This window comes from Suillus discolor (assembly GCF_016758755.1).
Source record: "Suillus discolor strain FC423 chromosome Unknown F5147scaffold_17, whole genome shotgun sequence".
NCBI lineage: Eukaryota > Fungi > Basidiomycota > Agaricomycetes > Boletales > Suillaceae > Suillus > Suillus discolor.
This window is the reverse complement of record NW_024541264.1, coordinates 1-24,801: the sequence shown is the minus strand read 5'-3', so window position 1 is coordinate 24,801 and position 24,801 is coordinate 1. Positions and strand designations below refer to the sequence as shown.

Sequence of the window (24,801 nt, the reverse complement as noted above, 5' to 3'; positions counted from 1 at the left end):
GTGTACCAGCAGTCTGGGATACAGATGCACAAGTTATATATGGAGCAGCAGTGTCTGTTAGGTTTATATATGAGTGAAAGAAAGGGAAAAAAAAGGCTGAAGATTGAGAACACTACTGAGAGGAGGATTGAACAGTTAAAGCACTGCTAGTAGTAGCACTCAGTGAGATGTCTGGCCATGTCGTGAGAATTTTACGCCACTTCTTTGCAACGGCATCATCCTTGCTCAATAGATATGTCTTGCTACCCTTGGCATAGTGGAATGAACCCTGAGCCAATGGATGGTCAAGATTTCCACCAAAAAATGTGTGTGCATTATTTGCATCTTGAGCTGCTGCTGAAGTCCGCTGCTCTGCGATGCCATTAAGGATTTGCTGATACAAAAACCTCTTGCCATTTCCATCACTGAATGCATTCCAGAATGAGGCAGTGTCCAGGTAATGCTGGTGCTCCTCGGCAATGAACTAGACAAAAGTTTTAATTAATTGAGAAAGTGGCACTTGCGGTGAATCAAAGTGAGAACACACCTTCCAATTCCCCCACTCAACCCTTAGAGCATCCCAGGCTGTCGTTTTGACCCCCTTTGCTCTTTTGTAGAACTCACCCTAGTGTTTTACAGAAATTTTGCGACCACCCACACAGAGCAAGTTTGAACTCTCCCACTCCGCACACAACCTGTCAATATCCTTCGAAAGGTGAATTGTTGGTGGCTCTGGGACTCATGTTTTGTCATACTCAAATTGTTCATCACTAAGCAGAGCAACTCCAAGTTTAGCTGAGGGAATGGACTGCTGAGGTACGGCACAAAAATCCAAATGGCCTGGGGGTGAACTGACTTGTTGACTTGACAGTGGTAGCACTGCAGTAGCTGTATGAGCAGCCTGAGCTTGACCCATAGGCTGTGCATGGTGGGGAACATGATGGCTCTCGTGAACCGGAGACAGTGCGGAGTGGCAGACCAATGACTTCACATCCATGATATGAGTGGTCACATTGTTGATACTACCTTCGATGTTGTATATGTTGTCTCTGACTGACTGTATATTGTTCTTGACTCTTCACATACAGACAGCAAATGACTCCTACATAAGTCAGCAGGTGGTGAGGTCATGTTTTCTTGAATAATTGACAAAACTTGTCTACCTGTTCATGTAGGGAACCAGACCCTGTCAGCTCTGTGTCCACCAGCACTTCAGGAGTCTCTTGGACTGTTTCTACCTGTGTCCGTCTGTGTTTTGGAAGGGCTGGCACACAACTGAAGTCAGCTGGCATTCTGAATGCCGAGAAGATGGCTGTAGCCTATGTGACAGAAGAATGGTGGCAGTGAGCAATATCTTCTTTGTTGTTTTCAGTGCAGATCTAACCCATGATGTGTTCGCAGTGTGATCCTTATCAGTTAGAGCATGTTGAGTGCAATCTGCACTCTTTTTGCTTTTGTAAGTGAGAATTGGTGGCACTGCCCCAAATGTATCCTTGACCCGTTTGCAGGACAAGGTCTTGTGAGAGGTATGTTCCCCCTGCTTTTGCTTAAGCTTTTGCTGGAACAAGCTGCAATACTCATAGGTCAATCAGCATACTCTCAGATACTGCTCAATCTCGATGCTGCACACCTCAGCTATTCCTTCTCATCCTTAGAGAACACCTGAAGGTGCTGCAATAATTCCTCTTGGTTACTCACCGGCCTTCTGTACTGCCTGAGCTTCTCTCAGACATCGGCCTTTGTCATTCTTCGGTTTCTGTTGGTGAGCAAATTCAACTAATGTTTCAGTATGCTGTGCACGTCTTAGGGGCCTGGATCTGCTTACACCAGGAATTAATAGATGATGAGTGGTGTTCCAGGTGTGTACTCTTGGCCGAGGATGGGTAGGCAGAGTATTTCATTACTAGATTCCGGCATGATTTTGCCCAGAGTGAGTAAGGTGTGTCAAATAGTAGCTCTCACACTTAAATGCAAACCAAACTAAAACATTTCTGCACTATGTCAGAAGCATCCACATGTGAACTAGTCTGAGCCGTCTCACACCTACACTTGTCACTCGCTATGTCTCTAGCTCAACTCAAAGGTGTCACTGCTTATCTCATTGACTCCCAAGGGATTAGTGTCGAAGCTGCAGCTGAAGACCAAGATGAGGAGGTAGAATCCCTCCTCAATAGCTTCGATGTTGACAATAAGGCTGCCTGTGGCACACTGCACATCAGCACAAATGAAACTGACACCCTGCCATCAAAATATAAGAGGACACCTACTGCCATCCCAGTGTACCATGACCAACTATCAGCGAGCCTTGAAACGGCCTCAGCAGGTGTCATTGTTAACACCACTCTGTCAGATTATCAGCAGTACATGTCATACTATTCTCTCTGCAAACCTTGTTAACACATAGCACAGTTGCTGGAACTAATTCAAGGACTTTTGTGTCACTATAAACAAGGTTGTGTTGCCTGACGATGTTGATGGCCTCTATCCTAATCTTTCTGCCAACTTTCCCATGTGGATTGCACTTTGGATAATGAATAAGTAAGTTGTACTACCATTTGGACTTCTTTGTGCTGCACATGACTGACTTGGCATTCATAGATGTGATGAAAATGATATCTGGACTAGCAAAGCAAAGCCTCTGAATTTCCTGTGTGCAACATATGGCACTGCACAGAAGATGCGAGCTGCTGTGAGCCACAAGTTCGGTCATGACCACAAGCTTGGCACACAGCCATGGTCAGAACATCCAACAATTGCTGGAAAGTCAATCAGAAACCCATCCCTCTCAGTCATAGTCTGTCATATCCCGTATTTTGGACCTACATCTGACAATGTTCCCACGCCTCATCCAGACCTCCGGACCCCCTGTTCATGTCCTTTATCTATCCATATACCTGTACACCCAGATCCCTGCACCTTTGCATATCCACACATCCGGATCTGAAACCTGGACACTCAATCTGATATCCACTTGCTAGGATCTCTGAATCCGACCTATGCTTCATATCCAAACCCAAACCTTAAATCAGCGCTCATCCCCTTATGGTAATCACCTGTTTCCAGACATCCAGTTATCCCTATAACCGACTGCTTTATTTTCTGTACCTGATTCATTTCCGTCTTCATTTTATTAAGTTCCAATACACTAGTGTTAGGTGTTCCACATGCTCCGTCCATAGCCTCACATAGCCTTGCACTGCACTGACTGATTCTCTGTTATGTCCTCCGTAGTATATAAACCCTGTAGAAACTCCTGTATTTCCTTAGTCTGAATATTACACATATTAGTCCTCACACTAGATCTCACACTAAGTCCTCATACTAGTTCTAGTCCTCCGACTTAGTCAATATCCATCTCAGGCCTAGGGAGGAATTCCCTAGGCTGGAGCTCCACTCCTCTGCTCCTCCGATCCTCTGAGTTTCCGGAAGTTCCTTCAGAAACTTTCCCACAGTCCTCTGGACCTATTCTGCTTTGGACTTTGTCCCTGCAGCCTTTCCTCTGTCTCCATTCTACTCAGGATTCATCCTGAGTAGCCATTACACATATCTGTACTAGGACGAAACCTGATAGTAATTTCTGGAAGTTCCTTGCACTCATCCGGATCCGGACAGTCCTTCCAGACTTTCCTGCGCTCCTTTGGAAGTCATACAGACTTCCTCCGGATGTCATCTGCAATTAAGGGTACATACTCGGGTAAGGGGTGCAGCGCACGAGCTGAAGCCAAGCCCTTCAGAATCAGTCCTACCCTTTGTGCACGGTCTCAACATAGTCTCACAATACATGGTTAGTCTTCGTCAAAGGAAGGCAAGTATTCTGCATCAGCAAACTAGTGGGCCCTTGTACAAGTTTGTACAAGCCCATAGCTAAGTCCCTGCTGTACAGGCTTGTACAAACTACACAAGATCACCTTGTACTCCTTATGGGCTTGTGGATTTTCGAGCACAAAGGCCAAAAGAAGTGGCACCACCCTATGGTGCAAGTCATACCACATGTCACATCATGTGATGATGTTTCTCATATTATAATTTGCATTTGGCAGGAATTGAACCCAAGACCACAGCAATTAGAAGTGTAGCATAATCACCACTTTGCCACAAGACCATTGATAAATATCCTCAATAATAGCAATATATGCAAGAAATGTTACATGACCAAAATGTGAAAATTCTACCAAGTGTCTAGTCAATTATCACTACAACACTATCATTGTCCCTGTGTCAAACCCAGCATCTTCCTATGAACAGTGTCAACCCATCCTGATGGGAGCTGGTATGCATGCAGTTCAATCATGAAATCCTTAAATGTAAGTGCATCTAGACGAGTTTGGTTGTTGCCGTACCAATCCTGCATAACCGGTGAAGGTACAACAATTCAGATGGTGAGTCTGAACAATGTTGGGTCTTGCAGAACCTAGCTGCTATTCGACCCTAAAGGGTTTCTGGACCAGGCTCAAGGCTCAGAGAAGAGGAAATATGATAGAAACTTGCTGAATACTCAGACTCATAGTAGAACTGGTGAAAAGGTAACTTTCTTATGTAAGCTACAAAGTGCCAACATAAGGTAAGGTAAAAACAGTCTCTACAAGCCTAGCCAGAAATGAATCCCTACATCTCATGGGAACTTTGAATCATGACTGTCCCCAGTCATCTACCTATGCAAACCAAAGCTAAGCTAAACTAAGAAAACTAACCTGGGGGTCCTCAAACACCTTTTGTTTCCTTGACGCGTATGCCAGGTAAACTGCGCCAGTGAGTGAGGGTCAGGCAATGCGATAAAACGATAATCTCCAGACTTTGCTTTGAGTACTGGAGGAGCAGCGACGATAAAGTGATGTAAAACGCGATGATGGTTGCATGGACGACGATGGGGAGTAGACGGATAGAAAGAGGCGAACGAGGGCTTCAAAATGAGTATAGGGTCGACTAGGATTGGTGGAGAACTGGGTGAGAAATGAAGGAAATGGTGGAAAATGGAGGGAAACGCGAGAAGTGCGGATTGCGGAGGAACGCGCAGACGTATCTGGAAGCGGAGCGGACGGATGGAAAGCGGCGGCGAATGCGGTCAGAACGAGTATAGGGTTAATAGGTGCGCGATCGAGGGGCGAGGAGATATAGATAAAATGGTGTAAATGTGTGATAAAATAGAGGGGCGGCGGAAAACGCGAATGGTGGGCGAACGACAGAGCGGATCGGGGCGGCGATGGGCGCGAATGAAAGCCATAAATGAGGGCTTCAAAACGGGTATAGGGTCGATGGGGTTCCGAGGCAAAATGGGCTGGTGAAAGTGCGAAAAAGTGCGGAGGTGCAAGAGGGAGGAGGAGGAAGGGGTATGGTGCAGGGCAACAAGAGCTGGTCCTATCAAGAAGCAGATTGGGGCAATGGACAGAGCCACTGAAGGATGGTAAATGGCCAAAAGAGCTAAAAGACACAGGCCTTTGAGCACCCAGAAAACCCTTATCTCCCCTCAACTTCTCAAAAACACCAAAAACTCGATAACTCCACAACTACTGCTCCAAATTCGATGAGCCAGGGCTCAAAATGATTGGACGGACGTGGGGAATACGACCCTAAGTTTGCGAGAGATCCGCTCGAAAAATGCGTGAGAAAAACACCTATCAGTGCGCTGGAGAGGAGAAGAAGATGCTGAAAACTGGGAATTGTGGGAGAAGCTGATAAGGAATGACTGTGGTAGGATAATAGGCGAATTTGGGGGATGATTGGAGAGCTGGAAGAGCCTAGAAACACAAGAAACCCTCGCGGTGGGCTCCAGTTGAAGGTACAACAATTCAGATGGTGAGTCTGAACTAGTGCTGCCGTGGTCCGGTTCGGTCCGGTTCAGAGGGCCCTGGACGAGAACCGAGAACTGGACCATGGTCCGGTTCTACAAAATTGTCGAACCCAGAACCGGACCATCAAGAACGGTTCTTAACAGTCCGGTTCGGTTTTTTTGCGGTCCGAACGTGAACCGAACCGCAAATTTTTCAAGCAGCAAGGAAAAACATTCACAATACATCTACATGACATTGGGTAGCTAGGCTAATGACACACCAGCTGCGTACTCTTCTGCCTCTACTGCCGCTGACACATGACCATTCTTATAGGCTGCCTTCATTAATTGTAGCGCGGAGAATGTGGATGGTGCGAGGGCGTTGCGGCGCAGAGTCGATGTGATCCCCGCACTGGAGAAAGCGTGTTCTGATGGGACTGCACTGCCTTGAATGGGCAGGTAATCACGCGCAACACGAGCTAGCGTTGGATATTGCATTGAATGTAACTGATCAAGGATGTAAGCGGGGAACAATGAATTTGAGGGCTGACTTACACCCCACCACGCGACAACGTCATCCGTCTCCTCCAATGGTGAAGTAAGGTATGCGGAGAGCTCTTGATGAGGATCGCGCGTGCGATGGTCTGTAGCTTGACGTTCCATGATAGCGTCGCGCATCCAGGAAGCACCATAACAAATTGAAGCTTTCGTTGTTGACATGGCCAATGGCTCCTTGGGTTGCAGTCCTGGGGCTGGAGGCGCTTGATAATATTTGTCAAACTAAGCATCCATCTGAAGTTAGAGACCGCCAGGATACTTAAGGTTGAATAGTACTCACCACCGCCTGAAGACGAGCCCTCCCATCCACGACCTTCATCTCAGTCCATCGCCGTTCAACATATGCTAACTTGTAGTTGGGGTCAAGAACTGTAACAAAATGAGACATGGACTTGAGCGAAAACTCGATACTTACCTAGACAGATAAAGTAGACATCCGAGTCACTAGCTTTCTGGTAGTACTTCTCAACATTCTTGAGACCCTTCGTAATGGCATCCGCGATTATTGCGTATTCTGGATTTCTTGCCATCGTCTCCCATGCGCTAGCGAGACACTCTAGTGTAGGTATATTCTGCCAGGCTGTTGGGTACGCGACCGACGAGAATGATTGCTGTGCAGTTGCAGGTTCCTATAACAATCAGTAAATAAAATAAAAACAGATATACAAATAAGTACCTTGAGGACGTCATGCACTAGCCGTATCTTCCTCCAGTCGGCTCGATCAAGCTTGAAGTCACTATATGACTTGTTGCGCAACTTTGGGACCTCATGGCTCTCATCGGCAAGTAGAGTGAAGCGGTTGACAGCCTGAAAGATGTTAGATACTAAACCGGCAGTTGTACATCTCACCTACCAGGCGAAGAGACAAGAAGCGCTCGAGGCACTTGAACAAGGAAGCCCAGCGTGTTCTCACCCATGTCAGAATCTCACGAACGGCAACACCTTCTTCCTCGCATGATTTCTTGAAAAATGCTTGAGCTTGCGGTGATTTACGGATCTAGTTATTGGTTGTGTCAATGAGAACTCGAAGACAAAAAGAGAGGACTTTACCTGTTCAATGAGTGCCAATGCTTTTCCAACAGCATCGCCGACATCAAAACCATCCTCAACAATAGCTTCAGGGTCGTGTTCCAATGCTGCAAGTTGTTCAGTTAAGCTGGTGATGTCAGTATCCTCGTCATAATCGATAGCGTGACGGATCTTGCATAGTAAGGTTGCCTGTGGGGTGGGTGCGACTCCGTCAACAAAATGTCGCGCTGCAAGATTCAAAATATGCTCTTGACAGCGGATGCGACGGGGACCTGGAAGCCAGTGGGTACCATCTGCATCTATGGCCTTTGCTACTTCACTCATAGCGGTATCATTATTTGAGGCATTGTCCGACGTCAGCCATCCAACCTATGCAAGCGAAGTCAATCCACAGCTGAAGCCAGACTCTGGGAAACATACCTTATTGCGAATATCATACCTATCTATCGTCGTAACGAGTATATTGCTGATGTTGTGGCCGCTATGGTTGCCTTCAATCCGCATGAAATCAAGTTGCTCATTTCTCAGCTCCCACTGCAGCGGTTTGCCAGCAGGGCTCCAAATATAATGTCCAGTAACCGAAAAAAATGGTTCGCCGATTATCGATGTCCATGAATCGAAAGTCATGGACACCGCACTGTCAATATGCTAATGAAATATTGTAAGACTGATGCCATAATATAAGTAGGTCAAGACTCACCGCTAGACGCTCCTTGATATTTTCGACCACAGTCATTGCTCAAGACTTGATTGTTTCCGTTAACTTGGTGCGATGCGGAATGTCCTTTTCAGTTAGGGTGGGACGCGCATACTGTAATAAACGCCGAAATGCTGGCTTGTCAATTAATTGTATTGCCTGGTGTGATGTGAATAAATTGATACAATATATATATAAAAACAACGTACCTCGTCTTCTGTCACGATAAGTTCCATGATATATTCAAGCAAGCCTTCCTTGGTGAACGCAGGTGGTTTGCAAACAAGCTTGCCATCGAGAGTTGATTGTGATTGTGTCATGATGTCGTCTTCTCCAGGTGGGATTGCACGAGAGTGCATTGTGATGCCTGCGGCGTCACAACGCTCCTTGTAGACTTGAAAATGCGACTTCTTGTAACGGACAATATGGGTGCAAAGTGTCGAAGTACCTCCACGAAATGTGTGCTTCTGCACTGGTTCACCAGCGGCCCTTGTTTGAAAGTTATTAAACGACATATCAAAAACAATATGGACCACTTACTTGCATAGTGTACACACCCACCCATCAGGTAAACGGGTAAATATAGTCCTAACGTCCGCTGTGCGTTCGCTTTTTGAAAGCTAAATACAGGTCTTAGTTGAGACTCAAGGAAAACAATAAACGAGTACATACAGTAGTGGTGCACCCGTTCTCGGATTTAGATTCATCAACTTCATCGTCGACCTCTGGTTGGGGGATCAGCTCGTCAGCAGACGACTCTCCCAGATCAGGTGTAGAGGGTATTTCTTCATCTTCGGAGTCAAGAGGAGATAAGATTCGCATGGCAGTTTTCTTGCGTGGTGGATGATCCGTAGCGCTGGATAAAGCACGTTTCCTTGGGTTAGTTGACGAAGACAGACCGCAGGCATTGTCCACATCGCGAATACGAGCTGACGGTTTTGAGGGCCGGCCAGAGCGCCTAGATCCAGCTGCAACTGTTGCTGGGGTGCGTCCAGCCTTGAGCAGAATGGAGAAGGCGTCCTTTGCGGATGTAGTGGAAGAGGATGGTTGGGGCAATGGTACTTCATCGTCAGGATCGTTAAAGAAGGTAATTTCAGAAGCATCCTTAAGGGTGCCGTCAGCGTTCAGAGCGCAGCAGTCTTCAGACATCATGAGGCAAATAACTCACAAGTTTTTTGTTAGCACCTCGTTTTATGTGTGGAGGAGACCCTAACACCACAGAGCAACAATATCCAAGGAGATCTGTTAGAGATGACAACCGGTGGAGGATCATGCTTATCCAGGAAGCATATAGACTAGAACATGTAGATATCTGTGATATAGGTGAACATATGTCAGTCAGTAAGAGTTCTTGAGAGTAGATTGATTAGTACTTACCTTCAAAAAGGCTAACAGTAGCCCGATTAACAAATAATGCAAATCTCGAAGACGATGCTTTGATGTCGACATGGACACCGACGTCGTCGTTATTGAAGTCGAAGTTGAGGGAATTCGAAGTCAAGGAACGGTTCGGGAAGGTTCGGGAAAGTCGAACCAGAACCGGACCATTAGTGAAGGTCCAGAACCCAAAACCGTTTTCCGGTCCGGTTCTGGCTGGTGAGGGAACCATGGACCGAACCACAGAGAACCGGACCAAAAGTCCGGTTCGAACCGTGGTTCTGGACCGGACCGCGGCAGCACTAGTCTGAACAATGTTGGGTCTTGCAGAACCTAGCTGCTATTCGACCCTAAATGGTTTCTGGACCAGGCTCAAGGCTCAGAGAAGAGGAAATATGATAGAAACTTGCTGAATACTCAGACTCATAGTAGAACTGGTGAAAAGGTAACTTTCTTATGTAAGCTACAAAGTGCCAACATAAGGTAAGGTAAAACAGTCTCTACAAGCCTAGCCAGAAATGAATCCCTACACCGGTTCCTGCATACCCCATGCAACTCTCTTCACTATTTCAATGTCTTTCACCTCCTTGTATAGGAAGAATTGGGTACAACCCATCTCCCATGAGCGTAAGACTTCAGGTGTGAGTTCTCCTGCGGTGAGGACCGGTGGTTTGCTCACTGAAGCTGATTCGACATGCGTGAACTTCACGGTTGCTGACATAGCAGGTGCCTCGATGTTGCTGTCTGAGTCGGAGTTACTGTTTGTGCGTATATGAGGTTGGGGACGTCTAGTATTAATGGAGTTAGACAGGCAAGGTATAGGGGTTGTTGCAGAATTAATGGACGTTAACGAGGAAGCTACAGAGGTTGGCACTGTTGGTCCTGTTTCCATAGTCATCTCAATGGGTGTTGACAATTGCTTGCTGTGACCCCGTGTCATAATGGCTAAGGGCACAGTAGGTCGTGAGCAGTGGAAAGGCAGCTTGTCATCTAAAATGATGGGCTGACCAGCAGTCTACACCCAATAGTTGGTATTGGTGTTACAGTGGCAATAGATGGTCATATCAGTTTAGGTTACGCTCAGTGAACATAAAAAAAAAGTGTAAGGATGTCACTATTGATGACCAACACTAGGAGACAGTTCAGACAGCAAGTACATGGGTGAGCATATATGATTCGAGGGGTACAGATCAGATGATGTCTAACTGTATACATGGCTGTATATATACTACTCAGATGTATATGCGGGGTCCAATCAACAAAGGGGATACATCATAAGGTATGTTGGCTGCATCATCGAAGTGTGTCATATGTGCGTCATAGGTAAGCATCCAGTTTACAGTGTCATACTAAGCCAGAGTGGTCACTCTCCATGTCAAAGCATGCATCATACCAGGTGAGATATTGTATGCGGGCAGTGACATCTAATGCAGTCATGATCTGTTTCGATGCCAAAACCCAGTTAGCATGGGACCTGACTTAGGTTTCTGTAAGGGCAGTGCAATTGAGGCTAGGCTCAAGCTTCTTCTGGAAAGCAACAAAGGAATTTCTGATATTGGTCAGTCCTTGTGAGAGCATTTCCGTAACTGCATCTATGTCTATCTCAGGCACCAAGGTCTGCATTAAGTTTATACATTGAATTAAAAGCATAAAATTGACAGAAACACTTATCCCATACACCATGTCTACAGGATCTTTGGAACAGACATTAATTGGTGGTTCATCATCTCTCTTCACCCAAATAAAAAATTCCATAGATGAGAGATGACACCAAGTGTGGCCTCCAATCATGATGGGTTTGCCGAATGAACATGGGGTATTGCATTGATTGAGGAATTCACCAAGGGTGAGGGGTTTGAGGTTACTATCAGTGCTGCCAAAGAGGACATTTGAGATGGTGGATTTCTGATCAGGAGGGGCATATTCTGTTGCTTCATGAACTAGCATCACAGTCACTCACTTCACCTCCAGATGTACCAAAACCATGTTTTCTGCCTTTTGAAAAACACGTGCATTAGTCTTGGAGAATGTGCACTTCCTGAAGAAAGGGATCAGAACTTCATCTGGACATTTCTCTACAGGGACGAGTGATATGCTTATGTCTGACATAATAAATGCCCCCAGGATCTTCAGCAGCCAACCCATGTAAATCATTGGAGTGATGATATTAGGATCATAGGGAAGACCATCAATTAAATAATTGATGAAGACTCTCAGGATGTCAAAGGTCAAGTCATGAAAAACTGTGGGAATGTTAATGATGAGGATGTATGACTTGTAATAGTAAGCCAGCTTATATATAAGTTTAGCCATACCTGAAACAGTTAGATGCAAATTTTGAACTTGCCTGGGCTTTATCAATACTTGGGCTATTTCTCCCACAATGCCTTCTATTAATCTGAATTCTCTCACTCCAATACCATGATATCCCTGTAATATTTTATAAGCATATGAATATAATGTTTTGATAGCTCAAGGCTCAAGAGCACACACCATGTGGAACTCGTGTAAAGTTGGTTTGGACAAGTAATTCAATACTTTACATACATCTTCAATCTGATTAGAATATTTGTTGATTAAAATTTCTCAGTGAACATACTCAAGGTAGTGCAGCCAGAAATAAAGGACTGCTAGCAGGCATTATGTAATGGGCTGGCCTCCAAATCTGCAGTAGTAGAAGCATATACAACTGGTTTGTTCTCTAATTTGTCTTTTTCCCCAAGCAGAGATGGTTTGATGGACTTGGATGATATATCTTGCCTAGTACTAGGTACCAATGGTAAACCTAGGGGTACTAGTTTGATGGAATGTGTCTTGTGGATAGCCAGGAGAGTGGAATTGCTTTTGGTTTCATAGTGTCTGTAGGGGTATTTAGGGGAGAAAGGAGTACTATAAAGATTGTTTTCAAGCTATGCCACTAGTGTATGTATAATGGTTAGATGCTTTGTATTGACTTCATATGGCAAGTAGTGAGACTGAGGTCATGGAAGCTCCAAATAAAATAATGATGATCAAGATTATAAATGCAAGGTCATACACCATGTGAGTCCATTGGTCTATGCACACATTTATCATGTCTGATGTATACCTGTCACCAGTCTCCTAAACATTGGTGCTAGCACAGACTTCAAGATACTAGTCTTTTGTCTTTGTCATCATCCAACATTGAGAACCATTTGCTCATGCATACTCTGCACTATAATTTAAGCCACTCTCCATAATCCCACCCTTCTTTCATTAACAAACTACCAATTTCATCACAGGTGTCACAAGGGTTCATAAGGTGCCATAAGACACCACAGGTCTTACAAACTTCACAAACACATGATCAAATACTACACTACTGATAGTGTCTACTATTCTTGACCTACTATATGTTGTTGTAATTACTGAAAATGCAGTTGAAATATATATTAATCTTTACTATACAAGATCTATTGACTCTGAGTGAAAATTAAAGAGGATATATATTGAGTAAATTAGTGTATGATTCTATTGCAACTATCTGTTGAAGGTGAGCTTTTATAATTGTGTTCTATACTAATCTAATCAATACAGGCTATTTGTGCCTATTATTTGGACTTCTTAAAAGATGATGAGGATTACAAGGCAGAGGAAGAGATCATTGAGGGAGAAACTAAGGACAGATCTGCTCTAGATACTGTGACTGTAGAGATGGTGAGACAGAGGGAAGATGATAAGCCTGAGCATGCTAGGAAGTACAAGACAGAATTCTTTGGTTTTGATGTCGTCCAAAAATTATTTAAGAATGAATTTGCAGAATATAACAAGCAGCACAGAGATACCTCCAACCCAAAGTCTATGAGTCAGAGAACAAGATTGGCCTACATGTGGCACTAGGCCATGTCCCCTAAGGTGAAGAAGAAACTTGAACAAGTTGCAGAAAAATATAATCAAGAAGGACCTCCTGCAGATACCAAGGACAGGTATTTTTTTCCTAACATTCTATTAGCATACATGCTACATAACTCAATAATACATCAACAGATACCATACTTGTAACCAGAAAAAATAATGAAGGACTTTATAGACATGATCCAGAGAACTATGGAATTGCATGTCATCATCCTTATAGCCTATGACCAAGGTAAGGGAAAGGCTCCTGAAACTACTAACATCTTGGTCAGATCAAATCAAAAATTCACATTTGACAGCAGAGAGAATGTAAGATGGAAGTGTTGCAGATAGAGCTTGGAATGTTGTGTCCTTGCTCAGTAACACATGAAACTGCCCCAGCTTGCTATATGATAATTGAAATACCTCTTGCCATGATGTGCAAGCCCTGCTGTATAGATTTTATGTGGCTTGTCAATATGAACACATTTGATTCTTTTGAAGAATGCTCCATCTTGGTGAATGAACTGTGCAAGATGTGGTAGATGACCTCTGAATATTGACAATTGTTCTGGTGAAACAATCAAATGCTCATCCTTCCTAGTACAAATTGACTGTATATTGATAGTAAATGAGTTCAAGTGTCCTCCATACATAGAAACTAGTAACAGTATGTGAGTCAACTTTACCTGCAAAAGTGACATGTCATTCGGGGTGTTTTCATTAATTGATATGGTAGATATACTATATTTCATGCATTCATTGACCTGCTGTAGGCTCATTATCGCACATAATGAGTCAACATTAATCTGAATCTCACCTGTATGATCTGGAGATATTTCAAAGGTGAAATTGTCATACTGATAGTGTTTGGATAAAGTAGATTAGGAATTATGAGATACAAGGTCTTTCTGCAGCCTGTACCAGCTGTAATTATGTTGTCACAGCTGTTCAATGTTGCGAGAATGGCTTTCAGCTGAAATTGTCAGGGAAAAATGGTTGTAGCTGTAAGGATGTACACAAGCAGGCAAGCATGTAACACATCCGTCTTATCTTTGCTACTGAGGGTTTTGATGTAGTCAGTAGGGAGCTGTTCTTGTATCAGCGAGCGAGCAAATGAATCTAGTCCTTCCAGTGATGCTTCCCACACAGCTTAGATGATTGAGTTCACTTCCATTGGAGTCATAGAGTAAATACATAGATTAACAATATGACTGTGTTTGCCTCATGTCAATATTCAAACATTAATTTCAATATTCTCAATGAAATTGTAGTTTTCAGATTGGCTATGGGTCACATTGTAGATAAATAACTATAGCTAAGCACAACATGCAGTAAGCACTCAGCCAAATATAAAAGTTGTGGTCTTGCACAGCCTAGTCTGCTATACTTGCGAGACAAGTAGTGGATAAACATTAGATTGAGTAGGTAAGTGTCAGATAACATTAGGAAGTGATTCATGTACAACGGGTGTTTGACATGCATTGGAAAATAGCAGAATACAAGCCTAGCACGAGCTCAAGTGCTACAACATTACAGCTTCAAAGCCCACACTGTTACGGTATATTCATTCTCTTCGCTTCTCTTTCGATACTGGACAATGGTACATGCATACTGCCCTTAACGAACGACCAATCACCTTCCAGACCCTCACTCATATCATCGCCAAACTAACCTTCCGTACCAGTAACCATCACTACGTCTAGACCACTATCTCTTATCAAAGCGGGCTGTCCGCACCATGGTTACTATCTCTTATCTGTTATCTGTTATCACTTACCAAGCGGGCTGTCCGCCTTCTATCTTGATACGCACTTACGATCTCCGCTTGAACTCACGCTATATAGTTACATAGCGTACCACATGTATTTCCTCACTTTAATCTACTGGGTTTTACCTGGAACAAGTCCTTTTAGCAAGGTCTCCAACCTTGCTATCTAAGAACCACTATTCTAAGGAAGTCGCCGATACTTGCCTTAGCCAGAAACCTTTGACCTCTCATTCGAGAGAAGAACCACGTCTGTCTCGCCGAATCTCAGTCCACTCGGACTAAGACAGCTCGACATACCCCAGTCGTAACACACACTATCCAAATTCAAACCCAGATTTACCAGTCTGTCTATTAACAGAGTATGGAGATCCATATTGCTGGTCAACAGTGAGCTCAATAGCTCAATGACTCAGTCCACTTTGTAACAGCCATCAGTACTTGAAAAGTGCTGTCACATTACGGTCAAGGGAGTAATTGGAACCAGTTCTAATGATGCAAGTATTTGCCCCATCACAGAGCAAAATATTGGATCGCTTCCCTATGCTCTGTCTTGGAAATAATGTCTGTCAAAATATGTTCATACATGTCATCCAAGAGATGTGTTTCTGAGTTAGATATTCCAATAGCTACAATGTCAAACTGTTCCATTGGATTTAAGCCAACTCTGTTGGTATCTTGATGCAATTGAGGTAAGATGAGCTCACTCAAATAGGCTGCCAGATTTTTGAGTAAGCATCTTGAAGTGTGCATCATTGAAAACATGACACAAGTCTTCCAGCTTATGGGAGATATAAAACTAAAATTTTGTCAAGTTCAGTAGATGTAGATGAGAGATGGGGAAATATGATGAACATATAGTTACATAACAATTCATAATGGAATAACTAGTTCAGCCTGACTTCATACCAGTATCATGGTAGCTAAAAGAAAGAAACAGCAGGGCCTCCAATATGGGAGAGAATTCAAGATATGCAAAGGGCATCCCAGTCAAGAGAAAGTGTGGCAAAAAGTGATGATATACATTCACACTGGGTTACAGGCCAAAACACTTTGGTGGCTAGATGAGCAGAGAAATGGATATCATTTGACACCTTCTTAGGCAAGCCTTACACAGTTAATGTAGGTATTGTAAAATTATGAGCATATCCATGTGCCTTGGTGCATGCAGCCAAGAATAAGAAGAATATTCAAAAAGTTATGAAAACAGAGTACCCAAATGGTGTTTCACTCTACCAGCTTCCTGTCTTTGATCTTGAGGAATCATTCTGCATCATGCCTCCCAAGGTTAAGCGCAAGAAACCTTTACATTGACCTCAGCCTCTCCATCCTCCCTTTATGGCTGCAAGATTCTGCCATGTAATAACAAAATGAGGCCAAAAAGCTATCATCAAGGTATAAGATGTCATCAAGTTGCTTGATGTCAAGTAGGTCCAATATTACACTAGCCATAGCGAGGCCAACCACTCATCCACACCAGTATACCATTTTGGTGTCTGGCAAGTCCAACAATCACATTCTGTTATAATCCAAGAGACTAGGCTGCAGAAGCCAGCAGGACTGAAGGTCATTGATGACATTATATTTACTATACAGCGTTATCTGGCTCCAAAGGTAGTAGCTCTACTTTGGTGATACACTCCAAAACAGTTGGAATGCTAACACAGGTGAGCAGTGGAAGTCATGACCTACTGCAGCAAAAACTTACATGTATTTTGCAAGGCCTACAGACTGATCAAGTACCAAATCCTCAAGGATGAATTCCTGGCCAGGCCAGTGCTAGATTTTTTTGGTGCCTTCTTCATGTTTGCTATCAAGGAGGGGATGAGTGAAATTTATCATGTGGACTGGAATAATGACTTGGATTCTATCACCTGGCTACTCACACTGGGAGATTGGGAGGGAGGTGAACTGGTTCTTCCTCAGAAAGGTCTGGAGCACTGTAGCACTCGGGTCGGCATTGGGCTCGTATCCTGCCAAACTCATAGGTATCTCACATTATACTCCTCGACACTCCTCTTACCTTCTGAGAGTTCCATGCATTCATCTGAGTCATCCGGAGGTCATCTGTCCCCTTCTGAGGCCTGTATACACTTCCGATCCTTTGTACCATGTCCCATCTGTGTCCATTTGACTTCGCTGGTGCATTTTTCACTTGTTCATCTGTTATTGATTATGTCTTAGGGGCACATACATTGTTGGCCCATCAAAACCATTGGTTAATATGTATAGCTGCACACCTCATGCGCTATTACATGCATATCTTGTAGTGACTCACCTCAAGTCTTATTACATTTCGGATAGCTTATCTCGCTAGTATTCTCACCTATGTAGTTTCCGGAATTTCACACTGTAGGATATAATCTGCCTCGTTAGTTACTTGGACGGCACTTCACTTTCCCTGCTACGAGTCATAGTTAGTAGAGTCACTTCAGATAGTCGTACTTTTGCGCAATCGATCTTTCTTGTTCATTCGGAACAATTGTTTGGCCTGACTGCTGCCATTTCGCATCTTGCTATCTCTTAATTTTCCCAATAGACTTTGCTTAGTTGTACTTTGCAAGTCTTATACTTTGACATACACACCGTACTTCTACCTTGGAACCTTCACTGTTCATCGGAAGCTCTTCGGACACTTCGCACAACCTCAGACCTTCGTGTCTTGACGTTGGACCACCTTCGGACTTCATCGGATGAGTACTTCGGTACTTTGGACTCATCTTTGGAACACCAAATGCACTCTTGGTAACATTCCTCTCTCTCACTTTCGATCTTAACTAGACATCCCTTGCATTTTATATCAAGGAGTAGTTCTATAGGCAGTCTCTTTGGGATGATCATTACACTCACACATTGAGTTCTGAAGGTAACACTTTTGTAGCACCTACATAGAATCAACTCTTTACAATGTCACATCCCTATCTGGCCTGGAGATGCATTTGGATTTATGGCATGCACTTTGGTGCACTGCACTGTGCCAGTCACCAAAGGGAGGTGGGTCATACTTACGTGTTTTTCAGATAGTAACATTCTTCATAATGGCAGGTTTAAGCTTTTTTTCAGATCAGTGAGGCTTTTTTGACTGTCTTTTCTATGTTACTAAGTCTCTTAATAATATATCATGGTCTTTGTTTTGTTTGCATATTACTGATATCACTACAGTCTGGTTGCGGCCCTCCAAGCAGGTTCACGCTGTAGCACTCAAGCTCGCGCTGAGCATGTATTCAGCTATTTACCTATGCATGTCAAATGCCCATTGCACACGAATCACTTTCCAATGTTATCCGACACTCATCCACTCAATCCGATGCTAACCCGCTCAATCTGATGTTTATCCGCTAAACCCGACGCTAATCCGATGGACCCAATGTTTCCTGCGCATCGGACCCAATATTTTCCCACACATTTGTCCTCCCTATGTCTTGTCCTCTCGTATCTATCCCCACTAGGTGCGCAGTTATTCATTTTCATGTCACTAACATTGTAGAACGCGTTATTACATGTCCGCAGTACATCATGTCTTATTACATAGGACATCGGACCCAAAAATCAGTGCTACTACATTCGCCTATAGCACTCCGAATTTCTACATAGACACTATAGATTTCGCATACCTCCTACCTATTTACTCTACCTTTCTACCTCCAAGTAGGAGGAGGTCATCCGATATTCATAGTTCTTAGTTGGATTCCGCAATATCATCCATTCTTTATCCGAAACATCTGACAGTAACCCGCCGTTCGCTATCCCCGACATTCGCTATATTCCCAAGGCAAACCCGAGGCAAACCTGATGCAACCCGAGGCAAACTCGCTAACCCGAAACCCGAAAACATCGGACCCGACGTTTTTGACATCGGACTCGTAATTATACCTTTGGACTTTGTTTCCCGCGCTTCGGACTATCTTCCTTTTGATATAACTGATTATTCTAATACCAACAGCAAGCCCCTCGGGTCAAACGCACTTGTCTTGCAAGTATAAGCAGACTAGGCTGTGCACGACCACAACTTTTTATATTGCTGGCTACTTACTTCGTGTAGTGCCCAGCAATTGTTGTATCTCTACAACGCTCCCCTCTATTTTCCAAAACAGAAAATGCAGCACTTCTGGATAGTGGGTGTTTTCAAATGTTGGTAGGCAAGCAAACAATACTCATACATAACTCCAGATCATCAAACATGGTGGATTTATTTGATCTCATATCCAGAGAGATTGAAGAAAAAAAGAGCAGTTTCAGTTAGCTGGAGGAGGCTCATAGTTTTGCTCATGAGACAAACACTTACACATCAGATGTCTTTTGGCCAACATCCCTATCATGTGCCTTGGTTGATCCATTGATAATGGTGCCAGAGGCTTTGATTGCATCTCTCACCACCTGTTTGTTGGCCCTTTTCTTCTTAGGTTTGGTTGCTACTAGCACCTCCAACTCCTCATCACTTGCAGGATGTTTGACATTAGCACCAGCTGTTAGCTTTTCACCTACACCCTGGCCTTTGGTGTCAACCAGCTTATCAGTGACGATTTTTACCTCTGCCTGTCCACCATCTATAGTTGAGTTGGAAGTCTTCAAGGTATTTCCAGCTTTCCCCACTGGGCGTGCATGAGGACACTTAGACTTAGGTGCATCAGTGCATGCAGCATCTTGGTCAGCCTGCATCTGTGCTTGCAAAGTAGCAATACACTGATAGTGTTCCTACATAGCTTTTTTACTTACTTCCTTTGCCTCTCTTTCATGTTGATTGTCAGCAGCCTTTTGAGCAGTGGTACATCTCTTTCCATGACCCTCAGTCAAAATGTGTTCTGGATGCTGAGTTGCATTCTTAGGTTGAGTTCCTATGCACTTCATAATTGTATCAGGCTGAGACATTGTATTGATGGAGGACTTCAGAGGCTGAAGAGATTTGAAGGAGGTGGGTTCTGAAGTTCAAGGTGAGTTTTGCCCCATTCTTCAAAATTTGTAGTTGCAAGCTGACTCTGAATAATTCATTGACCCTACTTCATAGCTTGACATACTGGTCTAACTTACAGGCACCTCGAGCATGATATTCACCAGTGCTTTTTGGTAGAATAGTAATGTGTTCGACAACATGATCCACGCCAATCCATTAAATTGAAATACCTAGTATGGTGAGTATCAATGTTCACCAAAACCTTTCCAGTGGTGCAATTACATTTACTAGGAGTATGTTCTCCAAAACCTTTCATATGTGACATAACTGTTGGTTCTGCCAAAATATTTCTGGTAGTCTAGTGACATAACTGTCCATTCCACTCAAACTTTCCTGGGTAGCACCCATTTTTGTCCCAACAGCACCAAAAGCACATATAATTATTGTGAGTGTAGATCTGATATTGCCAGCCAGGGTCTAACCAAAATTTTACTAGATTTCAAAAGTATCTGTTGTAGGACTTGGAGTCCTTGTAGCCTCATAGAGGCTATTTTCGCAGTGTCCCTTAGGTCCTCACATTGCGTGTGCTATTGCTAACACGGCGCGCATCCTTTCTGTTATCGGCCAATGGCTGTGGCTCACATGCACACATCAGCTCACGTCAGCTTTTCTTTGGCTCTGTTGTGCATCCTTCCTCCGTCCTATCCATGTCCTCCTGCTGGTCCATTGGTGCGTATCTAACTTGATTTGCATTAGACTGATCACATTTCCAACACTATATCGTTTATATTCTCATTACTTGCATTATGACCCTTGTTACATATCACCACTACCTACTCGGCTCTGAACAGTGCTTCAGCGCGCTGTGTGCGAGGAATGATAGCTAGATGAGAAGGGGTGAAATGGGTAGAAAGGGGGAAGTGGGGTAAAAACTCAAATAGACCTCTGGACGCAAGTATAGATTCGGCCCGAGGGGATTGCTACTGAGAATGATTCCTCTAAGTAAAAGTGTGAGGGGAAATGTTGAAACTAATAAGAGTGACTGAGACTAAAAGAAAACACGAGAGCTGAAAGCCGAAGCTGATGCAATGCAAGCGCAAGCGAGCCGCTGAAAATGTGATGTGATATACACTTAGACGAAGCACCAATAAGACGTGATGCGATGCAAGCGGAGCAGCCGCGATGTGACAAAACGCGAAAGTGCGCGGTTTAGTCGAAGGTGAGTTGTGAAGAGGTACTGAAGGCGCTAGGGCGAAGCCAAGCAATGATGAGCGCCGAGAGCATTGGATATTATAGATACATGAGCACAAGACAATTGCCGCCGATAGAAGTGCACACGTGAGAGAGTACCGAAGATTTTAGACTTTTAGTCACAGCTTATAGCTTTTGTGTGCAAACGGGTGATAAATTCTGATGGGGGAGAGAAGGTACATGAAAATTCTAAGTATCCAATATATGTATGTGCGCATAAGCGATATTCGGAGCCGAGTAGGTAGTGAGATGTATGTAAGTAGGGTCCATGACACATTTAATGAAAATATAAATGGAATAGCTTGGGAATTGTTGTTAGTCTAGTGGGAATCAAGTAATATACGCACCAATGAACCAGCGGAGGATATGGATAGGATGGATGGAGGACGTGCGACAGATCCGAAGGGAAGCTGACGTTAGCTGAAGCGCGCGCGAGAGCCGCGGCTGTCAGCCGACGATATAAGACATGCGCACTATACCAATGGTAGTGCGTACTGCAATTAGAACCAGAGGGACAACACAAAAAGGCCTGTACGAGGCTGCAAAGACCATAGGTCTTACAGCGCTCTCATATATACCAAGTACTTACGATTTTCATGTATCATTCTATTCCCCCATTGAAATTATTATTTGTTTTCACGCAACACTTAGACTGAAAATCTAAACCTTCGGCATACTATCACACATGTGTCTCTAACAGCTGCACTAACATTCGCATTTCACTCACTGCATCTATTGTCAAACACTCCTCCCATTTCACTGCCATGCTGCATTGCTTTCACATTCACAGCTTTTCACATTTATCCTTCGGCTTGGCTGCATGCTTTCATACTTCATCAAACCTTTGGCCATATGGCCGCACATCGTATCACGCTCACATCGCATCAGCGCAAGTTCTCGTGCTGTCATGCATGGTATGTGATTCATACCATGTCAGATCTATATAGAGAGTGATAAGGAAGGTATGAGAGACTGTCTAGTCCTCTGTCACTGAGTTACCTCTCTATTTTTCCTTTGATTCATTGTCTTATATTTTATTTCTCACTTTTCAGACTTGTTTTATCTTGTACTTTTATAAACATGTGACCTTCTGTTTATTTCTCATTGTTTATTTTTATTTGGCTCCTTTCAGCCACATATTTGTTTGTTAAAGTTTTGTATCTCTCTATTTATTTCTGACTGTTTGTTTTTATTTGGCTTCTTTCAGCCACCAGATTTGTTTGTCAGCACATCATGTGACTGGGAAATAATCTGATTTGTAACAACATTCACATGACTCATCATGTTTTGTCATGATCTGTCATGCTTTGTAAATTCTTTGTAAGATTACACTGTATTTGTAATGTACTTAGTAATAAGCTGATTCATCACCTGGTTTGTAAGCCACATTCTTACCAATCCATCTGATAAATCATGCTTAGTAAGGGGGTTCCCAAAAGGTATAAAAGGACCCCATTTTCTCCATGAAATAACAATCCTCCCACTTGACTCTTGTCTCAAACCGTGTGAGATCACTAAGAATTAAAGTGCAGGCCAACATAGTGCCTTGAGGTAACGTCTAAGATATCATTATCTACTCTAAGTTATATACTACCTTACAGGGGTTTGACTATATAACTTTTGTTATCATTATTTTACTCTAGGTTATATACTACCTTACAGGGGTTGACTATATAATCAGCAAACAGCTCTCAGACTAAGCTTTACATATACATAAGACTCTCTTTCAACGGAAAGTGAGACACAATTCTAAGGACAACAAAGTTGAAACAGACTTTCATAGGTGGAAACACGACCTACTAGGCTGAAACAAAACCTAAATGTACATCCAGAACACAGAACAATCTTTGTTTGAGATTACAGGAAGAGGACAACAAACTAAATCCTCCCAAGAACTCACCATGTTACCTCCCATGAAGTAGAAAAGTTGGAGACCATGGACTTAGAGCCTGTTCGGCAACCGTGATTTGAGAAAAATCTGAGAATATGTGGCTACGGCACAGAAGGAGCCGCCAGCGGAGTTTCAAATACCTTTCTTTCCGACCATGACTACATTTGTCCCTGGTGGTAATCACAATACTATCAATCTCCTGCAACAAAAGCAGGTCTTCATCACTGTATCTGCCATCATACTGTGTGCACAAATATATGTCATGCAGGTCACTCAAGAAGATCTAGCTGATCTCAACGCTGGATCAAAGGAGAAGGCCCAGTGGAACGATGCAGAGATCATTGCCCTCCTCAATTATCTTATCACAAACAGATCGAAGATGGCAGCGACATCCTTCAAGATCGACACTTTTAACAAAGCAGCCACTGCTATTGAGGCCCAGAACATTAGGACACAGGGCATTATGAAGACTGGAGCACACTGTAGAAACAAGTAAATGTTGGTATGTCATCTTGAACCTTCCTTTTGCCACTCCCATACTGATCTTTCAAATTTAGCTCAAGGCCGCATTCAACCAGATAAACAAATACTGCAACAAATCTGGGATTCACTGGGATCCTGAGATTGGTGCCAACATTCAAGGGTGTGCCGCTGAAGATGCTTGGTCTGCTTATCTTACCAACCCAGTATGTGATTTTTTGGTGGGCCACCAAACAGTATACTCACCTTCAGTGCAGGCCAATGCAGGGATGAAGCAATTCAAAAACGGATGGAGATTTTACGCTAAGATGGAACAACTTCTGTCAAGAGTTAGCACCGCGCATGGGGCAGCAGCATATAATCCATCAGCTGATGCTGCTGCCACCGCCACCACCGCCACCACCGCTGACATGGGCTTGGTGGCAGGTCCCTCTACTAGTAACACTCCGGGTGGGGTTGACATTGCCCATGAGCCCATCACTCCAAGTCCAGTAGTCATGGGACCTCCTCTCACGTCAGCATCCAGTTCAGAAAGCGCTCCCATACAGGACATGTTATTTGATCACTCTGCTCTCCTTTCTACCACCTCCACTAGTGTGTCGCATGTGTCGAGCGCAATGTCGGACAAGAAACTCAAGCTTTCAACCCAGGGCAGTGGCAGGTCGCATGCGAGCTCCAGCAAGAGGGCCGCAAAGGAGGCCGCCAGCACCGCTGCTGTAATGAATCTCCAAGGCACCATCAGCTGCCTCGCAGACACTCTTAACTTGGTGTTTGGGTCCACGGATGAGAGTCAGCTGGCAGATGACAGATCACATGTGTTGCAGGCAATACAAGAGGAGGAGACTTTGACGGGTGAGGACAAGCTCATTCTTGTGCATGCATTCATGAGGAGTCCAGTGATCTGCTCTACATACATCCAGATCATGGAACTTGATTTACGCACGACCTTTTTACGAAGCATCATCGAGCAGACGAAAAAAACTCTCAATTTGTAGCTCTAACGCAAGTCTTGTTTTTTGTACTTTGAATTACTGTGTTTCCATGCGCTCACATTTTCGCACTGTTTTTTTAATCAATCTCAATCAAATTATTGTACTGTATGAAGGATACAGTACAAATATTAGATGTCCTCATCTGCCTCCTGCTCCTGCTCGAAATCATCATCTCCGTCAGTATCAACGTCTGACATATATGTGTCCTCTACAAGATTGTGCTCGTGAATATACCTCTCATAGTCCTCCCACATTTGTGTCGCTA

The 24,801-nt window shown here is 43.7% G+C and overlaps 8 protein-coding genes across 8 annotated transcripts; 3 read left to right on the top strand and 5 right to left on the bottom strand.

The window, feature by feature from the left end:
* Positions 1 to 112: 112 nt before the first annotated feature.
* F5147DRAFT_651179 (uncharacterized protein) lies at positions 113 to 918 on the bottom strand (the record flags this gene model as incomplete). The annotated part of the gene is made up of 4 exons (XM_041433526.1): positions 113 to 463; positions 527 to 604; positions 638 to 674; positions 836 to 918. The coding sequence occupies 4 exons, from the start codon at positions 916 to 918 to the stop codon at positions 113 to 115; spliced, it is 549 nt and encodes a 182-aa protein (XP_041294717.1).
* A 1,122-nt stretch (positions 919 to 2,040) lies between these two features.
* Positions 2,041 to 3,003, top strand: F5147DRAFT_651178 (uncharacterized protein; the record flags this gene model as incomplete). Its single annotated transcript, XM_041433525.1, has 4 exons — positions 2,041 to 2,310; positions 2,408 to 2,517; positions 2,578 to 2,742; positions 2,958 to 3,003. The coding sequence occupies 4 exons, from the start codon at positions 2,041 to 2,043 to the stop codon at positions 3,001 to 3,003; spliced, it is 591 nt and encodes a 196-aa protein (XP_041294716.1).
* A 6,931-nt stretch (positions 3,004 to 9,934) lies between these two features.
* Positions 9,935 to 10,348, bottom strand: F5147DRAFT_771645 (uncharacterized protein; the record flags this gene model as incomplete). The annotated part of the gene is made up of 1 exon (XM_041441270.1): positions 9,935 to 10,348. One exon carries the CDS (start codon positions 10,346 to 10,348, stop codon positions 9,935 to 9,937), a length of 414 nt encoding a protein of 137 aa, XP_041294715.1.
* A 539-nt stretch (positions 10,349 to 10,887) lies between these two features.
* Positions 10,888 to 11,553, bottom strand: F5147DRAFT_651176 (uncharacterized protein; the record flags this gene model as incomplete). Its single annotated transcript, XM_041433524.1, has 3 exons — positions 10,888 to 11,025; positions 11,089 to 11,281; positions 11,369 to 11,553. The coding sequence occupies 3 exons, from the start codon at positions 11,551 to 11,553 to the stop codon at positions 10,888 to 10,890; spliced, it is 516 nt and encodes a 171-aa protein (XP_041294714.1).
* A 2,141-nt stretch (positions 11,554 to 13,694) lies between these two features.
* F5147DRAFT_531997 (uncharacterized protein) lies at positions 13,695 to 13,874 on the bottom strand (the record flags this gene model as incomplete). Its single annotated transcript, XM_041430098.1, has 1 exon — positions 13,695 to 13,874. A coding segment is annotated over one exon (180 nt), but the record flags the coding sequence as incomplete, so codon positions are not given.
* Positions 13,875 to 16,804: 2,930 nt separating this feature from the next.
* Positions 16,805 to 17,020, top strand: F5147DRAFT_530838 (uncharacterized protein; the record flags this gene model as incomplete). The annotated part of the gene is made up of 1 exon (XM_041430078.1): positions 16,805 to 17,020. A coding segment is annotated over one exon (216 nt), but the record flags the coding sequence as incomplete, so codon positions are not given.
* A 2,292-nt stretch (positions 17,021 to 19,312) lies between these two features.
* Positions 19,313 to 19,900, bottom strand: F5147DRAFT_651174 (uncharacterized protein; the record flags this gene model as incomplete). Its single annotated transcript, XM_041433523.1, has 2 exons — positions 19,313 to 19,690; positions 19,748 to 19,900. The coding sequence occupies 2 exons, from the start codon at positions 19,898 to 19,900 to the stop codon at positions 19,313 to 19,315; spliced, it is 531 nt and encodes a 176-aa protein (XP_041294711.1).
* Positions 19,901 to 23,218: 3,318 nt separating this feature from the next.
* Positions 23,219 to 24,539, top strand: F5147DRAFT_651173 (uncharacterized protein; the record flags this gene model as incomplete). The annotated part of the gene is made up of 3 exons (XM_041433522.1): positions 23,219 to 23,546; positions 23,707 to 23,750; positions 23,802 to 24,539. 3 exons carry the CDS (start codon positions 23,219 to 23,221, stop codon positions 24,537 to 24,539), a joined length of 1,110 nt encoding a protein of 369 aa, XP_041294710.1.
* Positions 24,540 to 24,801: the final 262 nt, after the last annotated feature.